The sequence below is a fragment of the Leguminivora glycinivorella genome, chromosome 19, assembly GCF_023078275.1.
Source record: "Leguminivora glycinivorella isolate SPB_JAAS2020 chromosome 19, LegGlyc_1.1, whole genome shotgun sequence".
NCBI lineage: Eukaryota > Metazoa > Arthropoda > Insecta > Lepidoptera > Tortricidae > Leguminivora > Leguminivora glycinivorella.
The window spans coordinates 15,131,385-15,154,301 of record NC_062989.1 but is presented as its reverse complement, the minus strand read 5'-3'; the positions used below and the strand labels follow the sequence as shown (position 1 = coordinate 15,154,301).

The 22,917-nt window shown below is 35.8% G+C and overlaps 1 protein-coding gene across 4 annotated transcripts in view; it reads right to left on the bottom strand.

The window, feature by feature from the left end:
* LOC125236825 overlaps positions 1-22,917 on the bottom strand; it is a 238,628-nt gene that overhangs the window by 74,182 nt on the left and 141,529 nt on the right. For 2 of the 4 annotated variants that reach the window (XM_048143757.1, XM_048143756.1), the window contains exon 1: positions 5,210-6,846. The exons of 1 other annotated variant lie outside the window; for it this stretch is intronic. In XM_048143757.1, coding sequence (XP_047999714.1) covers positions 5,210-6,454 — 1,245 coding nt within the window. In that variant the 5' untranslated portion in view covers positions 6,455-6,846. Of the gene's footprint in view, positions 1-5,209; positions 6,847-22,917 lie in introns of those variants that run through there. One more of the 4 variants, XM_048143754.1, reaches the window with a different exon arrangement.

Below are 22,917 nucleotides of genomic sequence, written 5' to 3'. Positions count from 1 at the left end.
GTTGTCAAAGCGGACCCTAGGCTCCCATGAGCTTTCGCAAATGCCGGTATAACGCAAGGAGGATGAATGATTCTAGAATCATCGGCCATTTTACAATGGTTCAGTTGGCTGACTTGCGTGTGCGCAACCTGGCGCACGCGCCGTATTGCAATGAGCTTTTTGCTATCGCGAAGTTACGTAATGATAGTGTGAAGTACTTACTCCCCAGGGGTCGGTAAACTGTGAGAAAAATGGAAGACGAGTGTGGCGTGTAATAGCGACTGCACACACTTGGTGGCAAACAGGCAAACAAACAATTGCTTTGTCTACTGACAAAGTGGTTAAGCCAGAGTATATTTTAGTTCAGAATCGTGTCATCGTTTATATTAATTTCAAGAACTATTTTTACACGTCAGGTATCCTCAATAAATTATCAATTTTAGGTTAGCATAGCATTGCACCACTGCAGCGTTGGTCAACTGTTGCCACACTAGCTCAGAAAGGAGGGTAATGTTCGCGTGTTGTGTGATTTTAGATATTGCAACTATGCATGTATATCATTTAGGCAGGATGCAACAGCATCGGTATATCATTTAGGAACTATGTAAATAATAAATAGTCTTATTTCCTGTCGTTTACAAAACATAAGTTTTGTAACTTTTACTTTTAAGGTTTTTGTTCGGAGATACCTACTTTCCAGATGGTACCTATGTATCAGAATACAGAATGTTGATTGCAAACTTCATTGGCGGATTTATCCTGACATACCTTAAATAATGTATCTATTTTATTGTAACATATTTAATGTATATCTCATTTATTATTTATTGCAAATGGGTTTTTTTGGAGACAAGCAGATTTAATATGGAATGCCTGAAGTATCCGTGTATATTTGTAGATGCGAATATTGAAATATAAACAGGGCGAAGTATTTAAAAAACATTAATTAAAATAAGAATCGAAATGGGTTTGTAAAGTAGTAGAATAATTTTAAGATCTAACTAATAATGATAAATGACTACTTAACTAAAAGATATTACAATTATAAATAGGTTTTGATAACACGATGTAGAGTCAAAATCTGGCCCTCTTGTAAAATTCCGTAAAACTTTGGCCCCCGGTGAAAAGAACCATTGAGTAGACCTTTCTACTTAATGTCTATCATTATCAGAAACTATGACAGTATGTTTTCAATTATGTATCCGAACACTTAGGTTTCTTTAGCTAACACATACATACACATACAATCACGCCTGTATCCCATAAAGGGGTAGGCAGAGCACACGAAACTACCAAAGCTTCAGTGCCACTCCTGGCAAATAAGGGGTTGAAAGAAAACGAAACTGTGACATTGCAGTGACAGGTTGCCAGCCTCTCGCCTACGCCACAATTTAACCCATATCCCATAGTCGCCTTCTACGACACCCACGGGAAGAAAGGGGGTGGTGAAATTCTTGACCACTACACAGGCTAACTAATAATAAGGCTAATTTAGCTAACAATGTACATAAATCTTTTGTATTTAAAGTGTGCTAAGTAATAAGAGTAACTTTCAATTAAAACCGGTTAATGATACATAATGACACTAAAACTGTCGCTAATGACTATAATCATTACCATAAGCAAGTGAACGTAAGTGATTATTATATTTCTTACATAGTTGTTTTTTATTATTTGTTTTAGACAACTATAACCATAAGCGTTTTGAATGATTCACGTTTATTTTCATTACACTTATATTGACCGGGATATAGACCGTCATTACCTTTTTGATTTTTGTCGAGCTCCCGATATTTCGACGCAGTTGTATGCATCATGATCACGACAAAAGCAAAAAGGTAATCACGGTCTATATCCCGGTCAATTATATAAGTCCAACCAATTATCTATTTTTCCCCTCACTAGCTCGGAAACACGTGTTTTGTCCTTTAATACCAGCGGGTAAAAACGCATTTTATCCACTAGTGAGTAAAGTAATTTGACCTTAAATAAAGTCAAATTAACTGCTTTAAAATTGATAAAAGTATGTGAATCTAGTAATAAAGATGATTTACCACCTGTGGAACTACTGGAAGCAGTGATAAACGCATTTTTTGCGTTGTAGTTTCCTCGCTATAGTGAGGAGAAAAGTTTTGTGTTACACTCGGGTGCATATGCATTTTACTTCTCGTGTGTTAAAAACTTAAAAAACTCGCAAGTTCAGGATTCTATTCTCGAACCACTCGCTTCGCTCGTGGTTCAACTATAGAATCCTTTCACTTGGTCGTTTTTCAATTCCACACTCGGCGTTAAAATACAACTTTGCCCCCTTGTATAACAAATAACTATTAGATAACTATAATAAAGAGCACTTGTGCGTAAAATTCAATATTTCATACATTTCTGATCGTATTTAATTAATTAGTACCTATTTGTATTTGAAATTAAAATTCTTAAAACGCTCACAATATTTTTTTCATTACAATTGAGTTCAGTATTTTTTTAATTGTCATAGCATATTATATTAATATTTAACTATCATCATCATCCTCCTTCCGTTATTCCCGGCATTTGCCACGGCTCATGGGAGCCTGGGGTTCGCTTTGACACCTAATCCCAAAATTTGGCGTAGGCACTAGTTTTTACGAAAGTGTGACTTTGATATTTAACTATCACAGCACATTTAAAGCATGGTATGATATCGAGCTCTACCAATATATAGTATATTAGTAATGTCAGATATTTTTATGTAGTTCTCCGTTTATTAGGTACGTTTACTTTATAATTAAGGCTTAGGTATAATAGGTATACAGAGTGGGGCCTGTAACAAAGGCGAAGAATTGAACTCTAGGCTATTCTCCTTATACTGATCAACATTTGTTCGGCGACTTTTAAAAATAACTTGTATTTTGATTTTTATCACCCTTGAAAGTTTTTTCTAAGAGGTAATGTATTGCGAATTCTGTTAAGTCTAAAGTGTGACAGACAACGTCAATGACAACAATAATGGCGTACATTGAAGCCAATATTTATTTTGTATGAAAAATTAAAAATTTAAAGACTTCATAATTTTTAAAAGTCACTGAACAAATGTTGATCAGTATAAGGAGAATAGCCTACAGTTCAATTCTTCGCCTTTGTTACAGGCCCCACTCTGTATTTATTTTGATGTGAATTTTAAAAGAAATCTCTGTAAAACAGACTATTAGATAGATGTGGCACACCTCAGCAAAATATACAGTGGAGACAAAACAAATGATTATAAATAGAGGCAGACAACAGGCGGTCTTATCGCTAATGAGCGATCTCTACCAGACAACCTTAGACCAACCTATTAGGTGACTATTGATCCCAAAAAACTTACATTAGCATCGTCAATCTTCCCCGAACAATTTCGTGCGTAGCAAAAAACATGTTTTACATGCCGTGTTTACGTTCTGAAATTAAACTATAATATTTTAACGTCATTATTAATAAATTATAGACAGCTCCAGAGGCATTCTGCGGTTGTGTGATTCTTCCAAGTAATTAACGATGCAAAGAACTGAAACTAGGTCATATTTGCCGTTGAGTAACTTTTACATCGGTATTTTTATACTTGTGCTATTTTAACCTCGATAGTAATTTAAAAAAATGTTGGCTGTATAATGTTTCCTTTGCCACTGAAGTCATGGGTGAATGACCATAAACAAAAAGTTATTAAAAAGTTTCATTACTGTAATAGATATTCGGCCATCCTGTTAAAAAGGAAGTGCAATTTTTAAAACAGTGTTCTTGCTATAATTGCAATAGGTTATTGCCTAAAAAGACTACCTAACTATATAATTGTAATTACGATAACCTTTTATAAAGTGTATCTATCTACCTAACTAAATTTACACCTATCTAAATTTATTCTTTGTGTCCTAAGGTGAAAACCCAACGTTATCAGTCACTTATTTATCAACTTCTGTAATTCTTGTTTATTCAGGCAGCATTTCTCTTGTGTATTTCGCAGTAAGGCCTGAGTATTCCAAGGAGGTCACAGTCTATTATATTAAATATTTATATATTAAATAGGTATTCAAATAACCTAATCGCTTGTCGATTCTCCGAAAGTCCGAACGGCTGAAATTCCGCTCTAAAAAACCCAGACGGTATCCGTTAAGTCCTTTGGGTTTTTTATTATCTTTTTGTCTAAACAGGAATATAATGACCTAATTATGAAGATCTTGGGCGTTAGCCGCTGCACTGCATTCATCATAATAATCTGCTGCCTTTTTTAAAATACCATGAGTTTCGAAAAGATAATTGAGTACTGCGTAGGTAAGTATATTAGGTTTAAAAGCTAACTGTTTATCTTAAGTACACAATTACTAAATTCCCATGAATACTGAGTAAAGTTCACGTGGCATTTATTCAGACAGAGACACCTAAATCAATTTAAAAGTCATTTCAATTCGGTCACTTGAGCGCATGAATGGAACTAACGAAGTTAAATTTAGAACGAAATTATGAATGGAACGAAATGGCGCCGTAAAAGAGTTTTCTGTTTCAAAGACGTGTGAATAAAATAATAGAGGAAGTAATAATAGTTTACGATTGAAAGCCCATCACTGGTTCCTGTCTATGGTTTGACGTTTTCGCGCCAAAATAAAACGTCAGAAGTGTCAACGCGCGAGCGAACTTTTTAAATTTCAATATGCGTATTGCTTCCGAAGCAAATAATGCAAATGACTTTGATTCCAGTTAGTCGTTTGATTTGTTATGCCAATGTCGTAATGTTGGCAAGTTATCAGGCAGTAGGTGAAGTCAGGATGCAAACTTTGTAGGGCCGGTAGTTTCACGTTTTGTTTATTAGAAAAAACAGACTAGGACATTTTTTTCCAATAGGTATTGTTGTTATTAACGCTAGGTTGAAGAAAAAGGTACCTATTGTTGTTATTGTAATTATTTGGCTCACTGTTGTTGTGGTTAACCTTTATTTGCAAAATAAAATTCTTATTTAAGCATTGTTGGCAGCTATTTAGAGTTCGTTGTAATTATTGTTTGTGTTATTATGATTACGGAGACCTTACTGCTGTTCTCAATTAGTCATTGTTTCCGTTTAATTAAAACTAAATTGCTCACTCTTAACGCTAACCGGGATCAATTTATTTAACGAAACTAATGACACACACAACAGGAAACGCTGTACATATAAGAGGTGTACGCAAGCCGCCTTATATACAATAATTAATTCAACACGCATTGCAATGATCTAACCACTTACCTCATCTTCTTCGTCTTCGTTGTAATACGGGTCCAGAAGCAAAACGTTCCTCCAGTAAAGGACGTCTGCAGTGACCGCATAGGCGTCGTTGTCTTGTAGATTAGCGTACACAGGACTGTCTCGACCGACTCCCTCGGAGTTGGTGCTGATGGAACAACTCTCGACCTCGACACTCCCGCCGCAAGAGCAGCCCTCGTCCGTAAAACTGTATCCGTACTCGATCTCCTCGTAAATGTTCTCGTCGGTGGTAATCGCGTCGCGCACCGGCTCATAGCCGCCGTCGTCAGGCTTGTCCGGCGTCATGGCGGCGACTGCCTCGCACCTGTCTCCCACCTCGTGCAATGCGTACACAGGGTATTGCGTCGGCGTGAAGTCACTGGCCGTATCGAAAGACAATCGCGATATCGTCGCGTGGTTCTGCGATAACACCCTTCGTAAAATCTCATCGGAGTTGTGGAAACCTGTTGACTGCGACCAGACTGTCGCGTATCTGTCCTTAGGATCGTCCGCTTCGCTGCATTCTTTATAACTCCAACAAGTACTCTCTGAATCGCTGTCGCTATCTCGCTTCACCCCATTGTTTACACTAGTTTTCAATTCCATATTGTCATAACAAGATGAACTAGACGAGGGCGTCTTTAACCTAGACCGCGGCGGCGGGACGGGCGTGCCTTCACCTTGGTAAAATATTTTGTTTACAACATTCACTTTCTCACACTTAGCCGGCGTGCTAGTAACGAAAGAGACGTCAGATAAAGTCGATTCACAGTCGCTGCACTCCTCGCCGTTTTCCTTGGCCTTGGTCACACCGTTTTCTTTCACAGTAACATGACAGTTTTCACTCGGCGCACTTATTTGTACCGGAGTCACTTCAAATCCGTTCCCCACTTCTTTCACTTCAAAACCGTTTTCGAATCCTTCCAGACACTCATCAAAAATATTCAAAATACTTAATGACACTTCCTGTTCCTCTGGTCCTAAGATTTTCTGATATTCGTCTAATTTATAAATCTCTTTCCCTAACTGCGAGAGTATTTCGTCGAACGCGCTATCCGGTGTCGTAGTTGTAGTGGAATCCGAGTCTTCCGAGTCCGATAAATCCGTTTTCACTGTCACTAAAGGGTCGTATTCTTCCGTAGAATCGCGTATAGTCGTTAGCCAAGCGATTATTGGCTGTGCGGTGCTGTCGGCACGCAGTATTGTCGCGACCGCGTTTGGAATCCAACTCGCGGCCTGACACGCCATCCTGCATTGATAACCGCTTAATGATTCACTGTTTGTTTACTTATTTCCAGTAACCGTGTGCTTCGCTCGCAGTTTCAAACAACTCTGTCTTTTGAGACATTTGCACCCGTTATCGGACCGAACGAAACAGCGAAGATCTCTGACCTTACTGATTAGTTATTTTTGCACGAGTTTTATCTTAAAAACACTAAGATCGGACGCAAATTTAACATTAAATTTAATTATTACTTAACACAAACTTTTTTAACAATCAACAAAATTTAAAAACAAAACGCTTTAAAAATAAAAATAGGAAACCATAAACAATTTCAAAACGTTTCCCGCCTTCCCGTTCGCGGGCTTTCGTTCGAAAATCGAACGGGGCGTCCGCGCGCCGCGGCCGGTGCGATAGTGCTGCAATTAATTCAGAGTCCATGATGTGAGTCGAGTCTGTGTTGACCGATATTCTACGTTATTTCCGACTGGAGTCCAGCCCGATCTGAAACGGTGTTTCATCCCTATAATTACGCTGTTCATACGCTGTTTTTTGTTGGGGTTCGGCGTGGCGTAACCGCACTAAAAACTAAAAGCAAATGCAGTAGATAAATGAAGCAGATCGGCGCCACGTTACCTACGTGCACACAGATAGCTAATCATGCAGTGCAACAGGCGAGACCACCGTGGCTGATTCGATTTATGATTGTCTAAATCGAGTTTTTGTTTGTCTTTTTTAACACGGACGTATTTTAAGCATGTTTCAGCAGTAATTTTCACACCTAAAATTCTTCAGCTTAGTTAGTTATAACAAAGATCAGTTACCATCTCTTATAAAAACTTTACTCAACTTTTCAATCTATCTTATAATATAATAAGAGACAATATAATTTACCTAAATCCCATTGTTTGACGTAAGAAACTCTCTAACATCAAGTGATCTTTAGTGACTCACTCGAATGGGTAATTAAAAAAAAAACCCAATCTAACCAACTAACAAGGAAAAATCAGGTCGCTAAAACTTATTGAAGTTTACAGCGAAACCGAAGTCAAAAGACGTGAACCTTTCATGTGGCGTTCCGACTATGCACACACAATTTTAGCTCATATAATGAGTGAGCAAACTCGACATGCATTCCTAATACATTCACAAAAATAACCTCGAAGACATGAAAACTTTAACCCAATGCCGAAAAGATTACTTTAGCATAACATAAACCATAGATAACATTGTAATTCTGCACAACGGATTCGTTCAAAATGCAGTATTTACACGTTGCAAACGTCAAATGTAGACTTTAAATTTCGAACCACAGATACGGTAATCGTTCATGGGCATTTTGTTACTCTATGGTTTTGCAATAGCTGTCAATGGACAGTGTTCGTTTGGAAATTACTTTTAAATGCTCCTTTAGTGTATGCAACTTTGGAATTGAAACTATATGCTTGATGGTCTAAGATTGTTTATAAAACTAGAATATTGTGAAGTTAAGGTAAGCGATATTGGGTCATAATGTGTTTGTGTTGGTAAATATGGCGGACAAGGAAATGGTGTAACGTAGGTTTAAAACTAATTAACAGATAATCTTAGCTTTTGCTAATTAACTGTAATTAAGGAAAACATTATCACAGTGTTTACGAGCTCATGTCATTAAAAAAAACTGTTAGTTTTCCTAATTATAATTTTGTAATTTAAAGAGGGGTGAATAGAATAAATAATTTTCAATGACAGGTTGAAAATAGGTCCGGCAAATCACAAAATGTCTAGACAACATATCTTTGTTCTGGTCAATTTATCCTTGAATCTGAATCAACCTAACGAATCTATATATAACTAGCTTTTGCCCGCGGCTTCGCTCCCGTTAGAAAGAGACAAAAAGTAGCCTATGTCACTCTCCATCCCTTCATTCAACTATCTCCACTTAAAAAATCACGTCAATTTGTCGCACCGTTTTGCTGTGAAAGACAGACAAACAAACAGACACACACACTTTCACATTTATAATATTAGTATGGATTAGGTATTCTACCTATCTACCTATTATTTTATTGTGACAATTACCAAAACATGACAGAAGAACTTTACGATCTATCAGATCTGACGACCGGCCATCAACGTTAGTAAAAACAAATGAAATTTCTTTGTCAGTTACATAATTGTAGTTTTAAGACCATTTTGTAAACTAACTATTGACAAATAAATCCATTCACTCATTCATTCATTCGCTCAGCTCAAACACAGCCCAAAAGAAAGAGATTTCGCTCCTTCCGTCAGACAAAAGTAAAGTCAGATGCAAGGACCACCGTAATATCCTCGCAACAAAGCTTAAGAATGTCAACCTAACATGGCATAAAAGTGACTAAGAGTGTCAATGAGCCATGTGGGGAAAGCACTAATTGGTCTACATTGGGCCAATGGGTACAATTAGCCACGATTAGGCCAATTGACTGAATTGGCCGTGGAACACAGCTGTCTTGTCTGGGAGTCGGTGGCTGTCAAAAATTACATGCCTGTAATATGTAGGTGTATGGCTTGTGGTAGTTGTGGTATGACTAAATGGAGACAAAAGTCGACAACGCTTAAGTGGCACCCCTGACCCTTTAGCACAACTTGCCTTGTCGCGCGCGAGTCCATGCATCAAGCGCGAATTCAAGTATGGACTCACGCGCGGCAAGGCAAGTTGTGCTAGAGGGTCAGATGTTGCTTATGTCCAAGGGCGGCAATCACTGTTTTCCATGAGGCGGCTCCTCTGCTCGTTTGCTGCCTATTTCATTAAAAAAATAAAAAAAGTCCAAAGTAAAATTAGAAAAAATAGAGAACATGTCGTTGAGCAAACGAGACTATCGTGTTATTATTTACTATAACTTCAAGCGCGGTTTATCTAAGCAAGAATGTTTTGACGAGATGTGTTCTGTTTTTGGTCCAGAAGCCCCATCTGTGAGGACTGTGGAACGATGGTACTTACAGTTCAAACGTGGGGATTTTGAGCTAGACGACGACCCGCGACCGGGAAGACCCGCAGAAATTCAAGTGCCAGAAAACATAGCTCGTGTGGAAAAAGCTATTAGAGAAGATCGCCGAATCACATATCGTCAGTTAGAAGAACTCTTAAATATTCCTGTATCCTCTTTGCACAACATTGTGACGAATCATTTAAGTGTAAAAAAACTTTGTACTCTTTGGGTACCCCACACCTTAAGTGAGCACCAAAAACTACATCGCGTACAATGGGCGCAAACTATGGTGAAACAATTTGACAATGGCCAATCCAAAAGTGTCAGTTCAATTATCACGGGTGATGACACCTGGATTTATTATTACGACGTGCCAACTAAATCGCAAAGCAAAATATGGGTCTTCGAAGACGAAGATCAACCAACACAAGTGCGGAAATCGAAGTCGGTGAAAAAAATAATGATGACTGTTTTTTTTAACAAGCAAGGATTAGTAAAATCAGTGATGCTTAGTGGACAGAAGACCGTTACAAGTCAATGGTATACTGAGATTTGTCTGCCTCAATTATTCGAAGAACTGAGAAATCGACGACCGAAGTCGGGACTCGCCTCGTGGTTTCTACACCACGACAATGCACCAGCTCATAGAGCTGGCGCTACTTCGCAATTTCTGAGGGCATCTGGCATTAAAGTACTGGAGCACCCTGCCTACAGTCTTGATCTTGCACCCTGTGACTTTGGGTTATTTCCATACGTGAAGAACCGCATGAAAGGGCGCAAGTTTTCTACGGACGAACAGTTGGTTGGTGCGTTTGAGGAAGAATTAGAATTAATTAATAAAGGAAAGTGGGAGGGTTGGATAAATGAGTGGTTTGTGCGTATGAATAAATGTATTAATTGTTGTGGGGCTTATTTTGAAAAAATATAAATATATATGATTACACGACAAGATTTATTGAACAACCTACGTACATTGCTACCAACTTAACAAACCAATTCGCAGAGTCGAGACTCCTTCGTTTTCTGCTGCGTTCATTGGCGACGCGTCGAATCGCATTCAAATGTATAGAACTCGATTCAACTCGGCTCGATTCGTCTTAGTGGCCAGGCTTCAAAGAACCATACCATAGACAGTTTTATTTTCATGTTTGCACTCAAACTGCATATTCAAAATGGTAGACGGTCCACCTAGATGACTGAAAGTAGGTATTTGTTGAATTTATAATTTTCTTTCAAAATAAGTGCTTGGTCGTAGAAAAAGTATTGTATGCAACGGTGTTTAACTGAGTCAAAAAATGCTCGTGGCGTCTTTATTAACAATTTTCGGCTTCGCCTCAAATTGTTACCCACGCCACTCACCTTTTTTGACCTCTTTTAACCACCAGTTGCATAAAATACTATTTTTATTATTATTATAAATTGGCCAGTGATTGACCTTAGTCGCACCTGATGGAAAGTGACGACAAGGCCGAAGTTGCAGCTCACTGGTTCAGTAATAGCCTATTCACTCTTGACTTGAATACACCCAGATTGTATTCGGCCGGGAATACAGATGAATTCATTAATTATAGCCGATATAATCCGCTTCCATAGTTTTATTTCATGACTAACGCGCTAATCAAAGATAATTTAGTTTTTTAAATGTGTAAAATTGGTCACAGTTCATCGCGTTTTGCTTACACTATACCTATTGTAGATTACGTGGAACCTAAGATGGCTAAGGCTAGAATGTCTATAAATATAAATGGGAAATATATATTTGTGGATATAAAATTACTTATTGTATAATTTTAACTGTACATACATACATACATTATAATCAGGCCTGTATCCCATAAAGGGGTAGACAGAGCACATGAACTAAGTTTCATTTCAGTGCCACTCTTGGCAAAAAGGGGTTGAAAGAATTCCAAATTGTTCATTGCAGTGACAGGCTGCCAGCCTCTCGCCTACGCCACAATTTAACCCATATCCCACAGTCGACTTCTACGACACCCACGGGACCTAGGAGTAGGAGCCTATGTCTATAAAAATACATGGGAAATATATATTTGTGGATGTATAATGACTTATTGTATAATATTAATTGTACCTTTGTAATAAAGTTAACAACATCTAACAATCAAGTTGTCCTCTGATAAGGGCCGTCGACCTTATTGGTAACAGCGAATATTATCTAACTATTGTCATTCCTAAAGGTTACCGAGCAAAGGTTTAATAGAACTATCAAAACCCTTTTTAGTGTGTCAATTATGACCACTATTTTATTACAAGCTTTTATTTCAACTTGCCTTGTTAGTACTTATATGTTAGTTTGGGTCAAAACGTAGAAGCTAAATTTGACCCACTTTCCGGTTTCCGATTGATCTGAAATTTTGCACACATACGTAAATCACGTGACAATGCAATATTATGGTATTATGGAGCCGATCTGATGATGGAGCAGAAAGGTGGTCAGAGGAACTCTGTTATGAAACGTCGTATCCCCATCGAGTAAGGGGTTTTTAGAAACGCCTCGGAAAGCAGCAGATGACTGTTGAAAGAAAGGTACGGTCGGCGATAAAAGCTTGTTTTAAAAATAAAATTTTTGAAAAAAAATTTTTTTACTCTAACTTAATGAAAGCTCAAATAAAGAAATCACTTGGTAACCAATAGACAGATATTATTCAAGTATCTTTGGGATAGATATAATTAAAAATTAATTGAAGTAGGTACTTAATACGTTTATAATACATACCTACAATAGGTAGGCACTTTGTTAGAGTTCAGGTGACTAACCAAGGTGACAATCTCTTACGCTACCATAAAGGAAACTCACTACGTAACGCATTTGTATCTCTATCACTCTCATATTGCTTCAGTGGCAGTTTCATTCCGTATACTGAACGAAACGTAGATTTTATTTGGGACATTGGCTACGGACCCAGAGATATCAGGGTACGTAGCCGAATGGCACAAACGCTCACGAAACGAAACGGTCGTAGATATCTATCTCTATCGCTCTTGCGTATTGGCGGCGCGACGAGCCAAACTACCTTTCGCAGCGTTTCGTTTTCGTTTCGCGTCACAGTAATGCCATTTGGCTGCGGCACCAGACAGGTATCTATACAAAAAGGCGCGAAATTCATCTTAATAGCCTGCCAAACCAAATAAACATAATATGTGAGATTATTCGATCTGTATACACTGGTTCGCGACACGCTTGCGCCCGCGCACAGAGGGCACACAGACCAGACAACAAGGTCAAGTCATTCGCTCACTTCCTCGTTCACTCGCGAATGGGTTCCGGCCTTTATTAAACATTGATAACGGTCTAATAATATGCAAGGGTTTAGGTTAGAATTTATCTAATGTTTGTTGCAGTTATGTTAAACAAAGGAGTACTAATTGAAACGGACATATTGATAACAGAGAATAATTTATTTAAATTTTATAGGTAGCTAGCCTATTTCTCTGTCAGAAATGTTAGAATTCAAATGTATAGAACGCACTGCGAAAATAATAAATAAGCATTTCGTTATCTTGATTCAGTCAAACAATTTAATAAGATAAGATAAGATAAGATAAGAGAAGATAATATTTATTTGCAGAAAAAGGGTTAAAACTATGCAAGAATCGTGTAGAGAGACAATAACTATTAATAAAATATCAATTTTCGTGGAAGGTCCAGAAGAACTGATAAAATATGTCTTTGGATGATAATTTGATAAAATACTTCTACTATTTTTTTTATCGTTAAGTTTAGTTAAGTTTATTTCTTCGAATTTGCTGACACCTACTGACATAATGTAAATTTATCAATTTCCGCTACCTTAAGGTTGTCTGGAAGAAATAGCTCTTTAGCGATAAGACCGCCTGTTGTTTACCTTTGTTCGTGTTGCTTCCTTGTTTTGTATTGTTGTATTTTATCAAGGTGTGCAATAAAGAGTATTTGTATTGTATTGTATTGTATTGTACGTTAAGTATGAATAGACGGTCAAACATTTATCGTCACATAGAGCATTTTAATTCCGCGCCTTTTTTTAGTAGCAAGATTTCCTCAAAAAAAAGACGAAGAAGTTAAAGTCTCTGATTAAAGAATTAGCTTCTCTAACTCATCTACCTATTACTTATTTACAACTAGCTTTTGCCCGCGGCTTCGCTTGCGTTAAAAAGAGACAAAAAGTAGCATATGTCACTCTCCATCCCTTCAACTATCTCCACTTGAAAATTCACGACAATTCCTCGCTCCGTTTTGCCGTGAAGGACGGACACACAAACAGACACACACACTTTGCCATTTATAATATTAGTATGGATGCAATATAGAGGTCATTAACTGATATTGTTCTCAAATAAAAAAGTCACAGTCACTATTAAACCCACTCAGTCATCAAAATCACCCTTTACTCTATCAATCAATTTTCAACGCCACTATAAAATACCCAAACACTGCCAAGCAAAAACACACCTATTCACATTCTAATAAGAACTTTGACAGTTGAGAGACAGCCATAGACAATAAAAAATTAAAAAGTATAAAGGCGCTGCTACACGCGCGCCCGCATATTCAAATGAATGATTCAGATAGCATAATCGAAGTGGGACCCTCACTTGCGCCCTAGCATGATCTAATTTTCTGTACGCCTTAAAACATAAAAAAGTAAATATTGTGTATTGTGTATAAATTTTTTTATGACTTTTTGAGTAATTATATCGTTACTACTTTTAAAAAAACTTGTATCTTCGTCTGCCAATGAAAAGAAAATTGTAGTAAGTACCTATGTAATAAAATTATGTAGATTTTTAAAGTGGACTATTTTTTTGCTCTCAATTAATTAAATATCGTAAAAAAAAAGTTGCGGAGCCAAATAGAATAAGTTTTTCCATGTTGTTTTGTTTCAGAGAATAAATATGACGACGATAGCTGTCACTCATACCGAACCGTCGTACTTGTCATGCTTTTTTAACTTTGAAGTTCTTCAGACATACGAGTAATATGATCAATTGAAAGGTATTTTGTTACAGTAATTATTAGATGTCTCAAAACAAAAGATAAAAACGTAAAAACAATAATGTTTTTCCCCACATGGTAAAACGTGTAAAATTAATCAATATGAACACACACTACCTTATGCAGTACCTACATAGTGTACATATTTAACATTAAATAGTATATTAATTTTTATACAAACGCCATAATAAAATGGACTTTTAAACCTGGATTATTTTATTTTTAAAGGCGTGTTAAAACCTCTACGTCATTAATATGATAAAATTCTTCTAAAAACAATTGGTAGGCAGGTATCTCAATCGTACACTTTTGTGAATTCCTCAGAAAAGACAAAAAAATTCCCGAACGTTTTTGATCCAGATTTTTTTTATGTCGTTAATTAGGTTAAAAAATTCAAACGTGACGAGAAGCTGACCATGCTAGTGACTCCCATTTGACTCTTTTACAGCCTTTATTGACCTATTAACACGTCAATTCGATGCGTCGTTAGACTTTTATTGGCAATAGACGACACGACACACTCACGTGTAACACAGACATTTTAGAAGAAAATAGATGGCCTAAATACGTTCCTCTGAAATTTCTTATTTTAAATAGGGTCGAATTGGATCATTTGTCCAGTCTGGCTCAGTCGGTAGTGACCCTGCCAGCTAAGCCGCGGTCCTGGGTTCGAATCCCCGTAAGGGCATTCATTTGTGTGATGAGCACAGACATTTGTTCCTGAATCTGGTCATGGATGTTTTATATGTATATAAGTATGTATTTATCTATTTAAGTATGTATATCGTCGCTTAGCACCCATAGTACAAGCTTTGCTTAGTTTGGGGCTAAGTTGATCTGTGTAAGGTGTCCCCAATATTTATTTATTTATGTACCTTTTCTACCCATGTAAACAATGTTTCTGCATACTAGAATTAGTCAGTTGTGGAATGAGATCTCTTCGTTGGAAAATGTTCTTTGATTTAGATAAAAAAAAGCCAAAATTGGCCAAGATTTTGAAAAGACGTACTAGGTAGGTGTTTTATTATTATTACTATAAATGGGCTTACTCTTGGCCACAGACTAGCCAAAGGCAAAGACGTGGCCTAAGATGGAGTGAGCTCGCCGAGAAGATGCCTGTTCACTCTTGATTTGAAGGTTGCCGGGTTAGTTGTGTTTTTATTTTTTATTTTATAAACTGTTAATAGTTGAGTATCCAGTTAATTGTATTAGCTGTCGAAGTAAAATGTGTAATCACAGTGCATAGACTGACATCTCTTGACACAGGCTTAGAACTTTTGAACCTCAGTTTTGATTTGGCCCATATTCTTAGCTTGATAATCTTGATATGTGTTAAAATGTCAAATGTTAATATTAACGCCATCTAGCTGAGCGTACCCCAAAGGTGTAATGTCATCTAGGGCACCGTACCTTTTTCTGTATGGTACTGAGGTACGTTTTTTTTCTTAGAGTTATATATGTCTTTGGTAGTAGTAACAATACACACATACCTATAACATGACCCCTACCTATTCATTCTTAAATCCTTTCTAATGATCTCAAATATCTTAACAATAACCGTTAATGTCTTAATGAGTATGTATCGTTAACAAGTTTCACCTAAGAGTACGGCACGGCACCCCTATTACCGTGCCCGTATCGCAGGAACGTACAAACATACAACACTGTAACATGAATATGTATACACGCAGTGTACTAAGGTCAGTATGTTGACTTACAATTTAGACTAGATACTGTATGTCATCATGCATTTCTTGCAAAATTTGCCTCCTCCCCTCTATAACTGCAGCCATACCATACGGCCAAATACTGATATTTATATTCCGATTTAGAAGTTCTTATTGTAAGCCTATTTTAATTAAATAAAGAATATTTTGAATTGAATTGAATTGATAATAATACTAGCAAATAAGACCCTACAGATTAATATACATTAAATAATTTTGACGTAACACACGTCTCGAAAAAGTAACGTTATATTAAGTTACGAACATGGAACAAAGCCGCAGCAACTCATGGCATGTTTTGTGGGTGTATTAAATAAGATTTTACTTAAAATGAATTTGACAAAATAATAACAATAATCGACAAAAATGATGAGGAATTGTCAGGACATATGACTTATATTCTTAAATGGGCATTATTATTTCTTTCATATTCATATATTTATTCATAATAGTTCATATTATATGTCACATACATTTTAAATACAATTATTTGCAGAATGCAATCTAATCAATGTTTCTAAAATGTCTTCAACTCTTCATGCCAAAACACGAGAAATAACAGGGAATCTATTACCTATTTTTAGCAAAACATTAAAGTATGCAAGCGGCGTATTTAAACCACTTCTTAATGTCCTCTTACATTTTAAACGAGTTACTTGTGTAATTAAGGTCAAATACATTTAACAAGAAATGTAGGTATTTTTCTCGTTACGTCTCAGATTCACGGGAGTTTTCTGGTTAAAATTAACCCTCGAATCCCACTTTTGCGGTATCATGTCGGGCTGTCGGCATCAAACATTACTTCTGTTTCTTTTACTTTATGATTTCGTTTTCTTTTAACCCCTTATTTGCCAAGAGTGGCCCTGAAGCTTTAGTAGTTTCATGTGCTCTGCCTACCCCTTTATGGGATACAGGTGTGATTGTATGTTGTTGTTGTTACTTTATGATGAAAATAAATAAATAAGTCATGATCGCTCTGCAAATTTAGTTTTCTTTTTTTAATCCATACTAATATTATAAATGGGAAAGTGTGTGTGTGTCTGTTTGTTTGTCCGTTTTTCATGGCAAAACGGAGCGACGAATTGACGTGATTTTTTTAGGTGAAGATAGTTGAAGGGATGGAAAGTGACATAGGCTACTTTTCGTCTCTTTCTAACGCGAGCGAAGCCGCGGGCAAAAGCTAGTTTTATTATAAATGTGTGTGTTGGTTGAAATGTATTAGTTGATACATTTAATTCGGTCATATTCTAACCATTGGTAAGTACAATTGTAATAAGTACAATTGTTTAGGAAGCAATCTAGAATCAAAATAGAGTTTTGCAGCGGCGGACAAATTATTGCACATATAAATAGCGTTCTATGTGTTCTTCACAGTGCAATTCTACATACTTAGCCCTTGGATCCTCGAGACACTACCCAAGTCAAAATACTGTGGCTACACTAGCTGCGCCAGCGACGGACCGAGGAACATCCATATTTATTGACCGGGAACCATCGTATCCGCGACTATAATTAGATGCGTATGCACATGCAGTACACACGTATGGACACGGGAGATGTATTGTGATATATGCGTGGCTAATTGCTATTTCAGTTACTAGTAAAGTAACTACACTTGTTGTTTTTATTCCGCAACAGTTCGCAAAGAAGTAGGTACCTACATTTCTTATCAGTGTGCGTAGCTGAATGCCCATGCCCAAACGCTTCTTCACGATTCGCTCACGATTCGTTCACGATTAGCTCACGATTCGTTCACGATTCGCTCACGATTCGAGTGTTTTGTGAAGCGTTTTTTGTGCATTCGGCTACGCACACAGGTCGAAACTTCAAAAGGCCATCATATCCTCATCCATACTATCCATCCATACTAATATTATAAATGCGAAAGTAACTCTGTCTGTCTGTCTGTCTGTCTGTCTGTCTGTCTGTCTGTCTGTCTGTCTGTCTGTCTGTCTGTTACGCTTTCCCGCTTAAACCACGCAACCGATTTTAATGAAATTTGGAACAGACAATCTTTAGACCCTGAGACAGAACATAGGCTACTTTTTATTTCGAAAAAAAGGGATGAAGGGGTTGAAAAAGAGGTTGAAAGTTTGTATGGGATTTCTTCATTTTAAAAGATAAAACCATGAAACTTTATATTTTAGCACTTGATAAGAAATCATTAAACATATATTTAAAGTCACATACAGGTCGAACGCGATTAATTAACATTATTTTTACCTTTAAAATAAACATGGTGGGAAATAAACATTAACTAAAAGCGGGTAGATTACATTTATTTGTCTACCCCGAACATTTATATAAATTAATATCGGGTAGTTTTGTGTTGTTTACATCTCCGGTGACATTTTGCTGGGACGTCAGTCTTCCGCGACCACGGCCAGTGCAACCTGGCCGAAACGTTGGGAAAAAGGTAAAAATAATGTTAATTAATCGCGTTCGACCTGTATGTGACTTTAAATATGTGTACAAAGCGCGAGAACTTAAAGTGTTATATCATTAAACATCTTGATAAGGGATAAGGATAAGGATAGGGATAGGGATAGGGATAGGGATAGCGATAGGGATAGCGATAGGGATAGCGATAGGGATAGCGATAGGGATAGGGATAGCGATAGGGATAGCGATAGGGATAGCGATAGGGATAGCGATAGGGATAGCGATAGGGATAGCGATAGGGATAGCGATAGGGATAGGGATAGCGATAGGGATAGCGATAGCGATAGCGATAGCGATAGCGATACGGATAGCGATACGGATACGGATAATATGGGTATCGTTAGAGGGATACGGATAATCGGTCGGCGGTCTCTTACAATCAATGTGCTCTAAGACGATCGTTGTTTGCTTGCTTGAAGATTACGTTTGCGATAAGTATAAGCAAAATGTAAAAAATTGTAAGGGATAATTGAAAAAAGTACTTTTTACCCACCGATCATAGTGTCGAAATACGGGCTATGTGGGATGTTTATAAAGGTTTCCCCAGCATATATAGAATTACCTACGCTGTGGTCTATCTGTAATATTTCTACAATCATTACAAGCAAAAGTATTATGTGCAATCGAAATAATCGCAGATAAATATACCTACAGAGAAACCTAAGGATCCAAATGAAAATCTTAATGAATACTTTTATTACGCGGGCGAAGCCGCGGGTAAAAGCTAGTACAGGAAACCATAAGTCTAGTATTATTTTCATTTCATATTATTACCCAATTGACTATGCTAGTCAAAATTTTAATAAAAAATAAAAATAAAATAATAAATAAAAAAGAGCTTTATTTCATTCCTTACATTTCGATATTTTTTCAAATGTCACATTTAAATATATTTATGATTTTAATAAATTTAATAATAATTTTAACTGGTAAGCATGCATTGGTTAAATTATTGATTACTATATGTCTATATATATATATATATATTTTTTTTTTTTTTTGTAATAATATACAATTACAATATACCATTAGATACCCGTACAGGAAACCATAAGTCTAGTTTATTATTTTCATTTCATATTATTACCCAATTATTGATTAGTAAACAAATTAGGTTAGAATAACTTTACGAGGCAACGTGGTATACAAATTAAGCGAGGAAATGGGTGGGTGGTCAGTTTTTATTACTATTCAGTATTAATTACTAACGAATACTTTCTAACAGTTATTTTTATCGTATGTTAAACATCAATGGGAAAGTTCTTGTATGGGATGAAATGAATAAAAATTAGAAAAAAATGATAGATTCAAACAAAAACTAAGTTGATAACAATGATAACGATTTTGACGAGACTGCGCAAGGGTTATTTTAAACTTAATTAAGTACCTATATGAAATTATGTTATCAATGTTATTATTGTTAAGTTGGTATCAACTTTAACTTATTTTCACTATGCTAGTCAAAATTTTAATAAGGTACCTACTTATTAAAATTATTAGGCACCATATCTTAAACTCAAATAAAAAATATATGCTAAAAACTCTCTGATCAAAAAGTAATTATTATTATTATACGAAGTACCCAGGCACCTACCAGAGATGATCGAGTATTATAGAGTTACTGTCGAAGTAAAATGTGTAATCACAGTGCATTGACTGCCATCTCTTGACACAGGCTGAAAACTTTTGAACCTCAGTTTTGACAATTTGGCCCATATTCTTAGCTTAATATGTGTTAAAATGTCAAATATTAATATTAGCGCCATCTAGCTGAGCGTACCCCAAAGGTGTAATGCCATCTAGGCCACCGTACCTTTTTCTGTATGGTATTGAGGTACTTTTTCTTAGACTTTATCTGTCTATACGGAGTTATACATGTCTTTGGTACCTACCTACTTATTTTTCTTAAGCAATACTCATCGTTCCCTATAGAGTACGTGCAAAATAGGGAATGACAAATATGTCTAACACAATGCCATGACGCATTTACCACAAGAATGTGAAACATAATTAATTTTAAATTATGCATACTCATTAACTACATCTTCAAAAGCCATCTATCGGTAGACATCAGAACTAAAATATCGTTTATAATTTAAAAGTAATCAAAAATCGACATACATAAATTTAGAGTAGCATAATTATAAATTAATTTTAAATACATCAACTACATTCATTTAGCAGGTTATTTATGTTATAATTTGTAAAAAAAGTTATTTTTAACTACGAACGTAGAATGCCATCTACCGGAGAGTAGACGAACTAGGACGAGACGTAGTCATGTTCGTTTCGTCGAACGAGACTCTCAGAGAGACTACGTAGTAGTATTGCATTACACCACTAGGTGGCGTTATGAGGATAGAAAGACGTACAAGAAATTGTTCCAACATAACCATAAAACAGAAATAAAATAGCGTTTTATGAAATTGAAGTCATAAACAACGAAATTATTATTTATTACATGCATGTTGTGTAGTTCGTGAGTGAAATTATTTCAGCGTACAAACAACAGTTGGATGGTGATAAGCAATAATGTGTCAACCCACAAAAACTAAAAAAATGAGATTTTAATGCCATGTTATAGCTGGATTTTCAAACTTCTATTTGCAAAAATGACCTTTTCATTTTGAAAATTTTCACTATCCCAAAAGTAAAAAAATAGGTTAACACAAATCCTTTATCGTGTGTTGCCTTTTTGCATTAATGTGTCAAGAACCTTAACTTATTATAGTAATTGGCAGAAGACATATTTAAATTACAATAATGTGTTATGAGGGTTGACTCAACGATTTTTTTACACTTGACTCATTCTTGCAAAACGCAAAAAATGACATAGTTACCCACTATGAGACTTGAATGATTATTGCAAAATGATATTTTATTCGTTGTTTTATGCTACGACCCGTGTTATAAAATAAAAGGTCATTATTGTTAAATTATATTCGGGTCATAAATTGTTCGTTTTTGGTGTAAGTACCATGACACTATATTGTAAAATATAACTGTTCATATTAATTTATGTTTGAATAAGTTATGACTTACTACCATTAGTATATTTTTGCACATGAATGGTAAATTCAGTACGAAATTGAACATTTTAAGTCATGAATATACATATTCGTTATTTTAATTTGCAAACATTTTTTACAAGTACGTGTTTATATAAAAATCTAATATAAGCTACTATTTTTTTATAATTACTAATTACATTAAGACGTGTTAATGTATAAAAATAGTGTTTGATTTTTGAATACTTACTGAATGGTAGTTTATTATTTTGTTAAAGATATTTTATGTTTTGTTCTTGTACAAGTCATGAGTTATTCATAATTTAAATGACTTAGTCTATTTCTTAGCGTAAAAAAATATTTTGTTGTATATTTTAGATAAGTAGTTTATTTTTTTTAAAGATGATTATTAGGTTTTTGTAACGATTTTTTGTTGAAAAAGCACAGATAATTTAAATATGTGTCTAGAAATGATCATTACTCTAATAGTTAATTTATAGTATTTTATTCAACAGGCGTTTAAAGGAGGTCAAGAAATATGAGTTGCGTACTTTCCACGAGTATTTTGGAGTCAGTTAAACACCATTGCATACAATACTTTTACAACGACCATGCACTTAGTTTTTAATAGTTTTTTTTAATAATTCTCGCGAAATTCAGACTGTTTCCTGTATTGCAAAGGTTTGCACTGTCAGCTCAGCTGCCCAAAGCCTTCCCGCGCACGCACGCAGTATCGTTAATGCAATGCGTTGCCATGATTACAGAACCAAACAATGCGTTTTCAGTTTTTTCGATACGCACAATCCTGTAAATGACGAATAACAGTTCGGGAGTAGAAAAATCATTAAAAGGTTTGATTAATAAATAATGTATTGATTTTTACATACCTAATAACATAAGTGACCATGACTGATATGTTACTTAACACTTATAAAGTTAAAAATATGCATAGGTAGAGTATTTTACAACAACAATTTATGTGCTTTAACATGTTTATTTAAGACTCATAGATATTTTTAAACAATTAGCAAAAGTGGGTTAAGTATCATAACACAGTCTTGAAAAAGTTTGACGTCGTCGAACAATTCGCAATAAAAGAAAAGGGAATTATTTCGTCACATTGAAGTTTGTTTTGAAATTAAGCTACAATAATCACTACTACTGAACGTATTATAGCTGAAAAACACAACAATCTATATAAAAACAATTTTTTTTAAGAGAAACACAAAAAAATGAGAAAAAATCTTTAGACGCCATTTTCTCAAAATGGTTGGCGTGTGGGTTGACACATTGTTGCTTATCAGCATCCAGTTGCGGATGGAGAAATCTAGAACTAAAGGTTCTGCGTACAAACTTCGGGAGTCT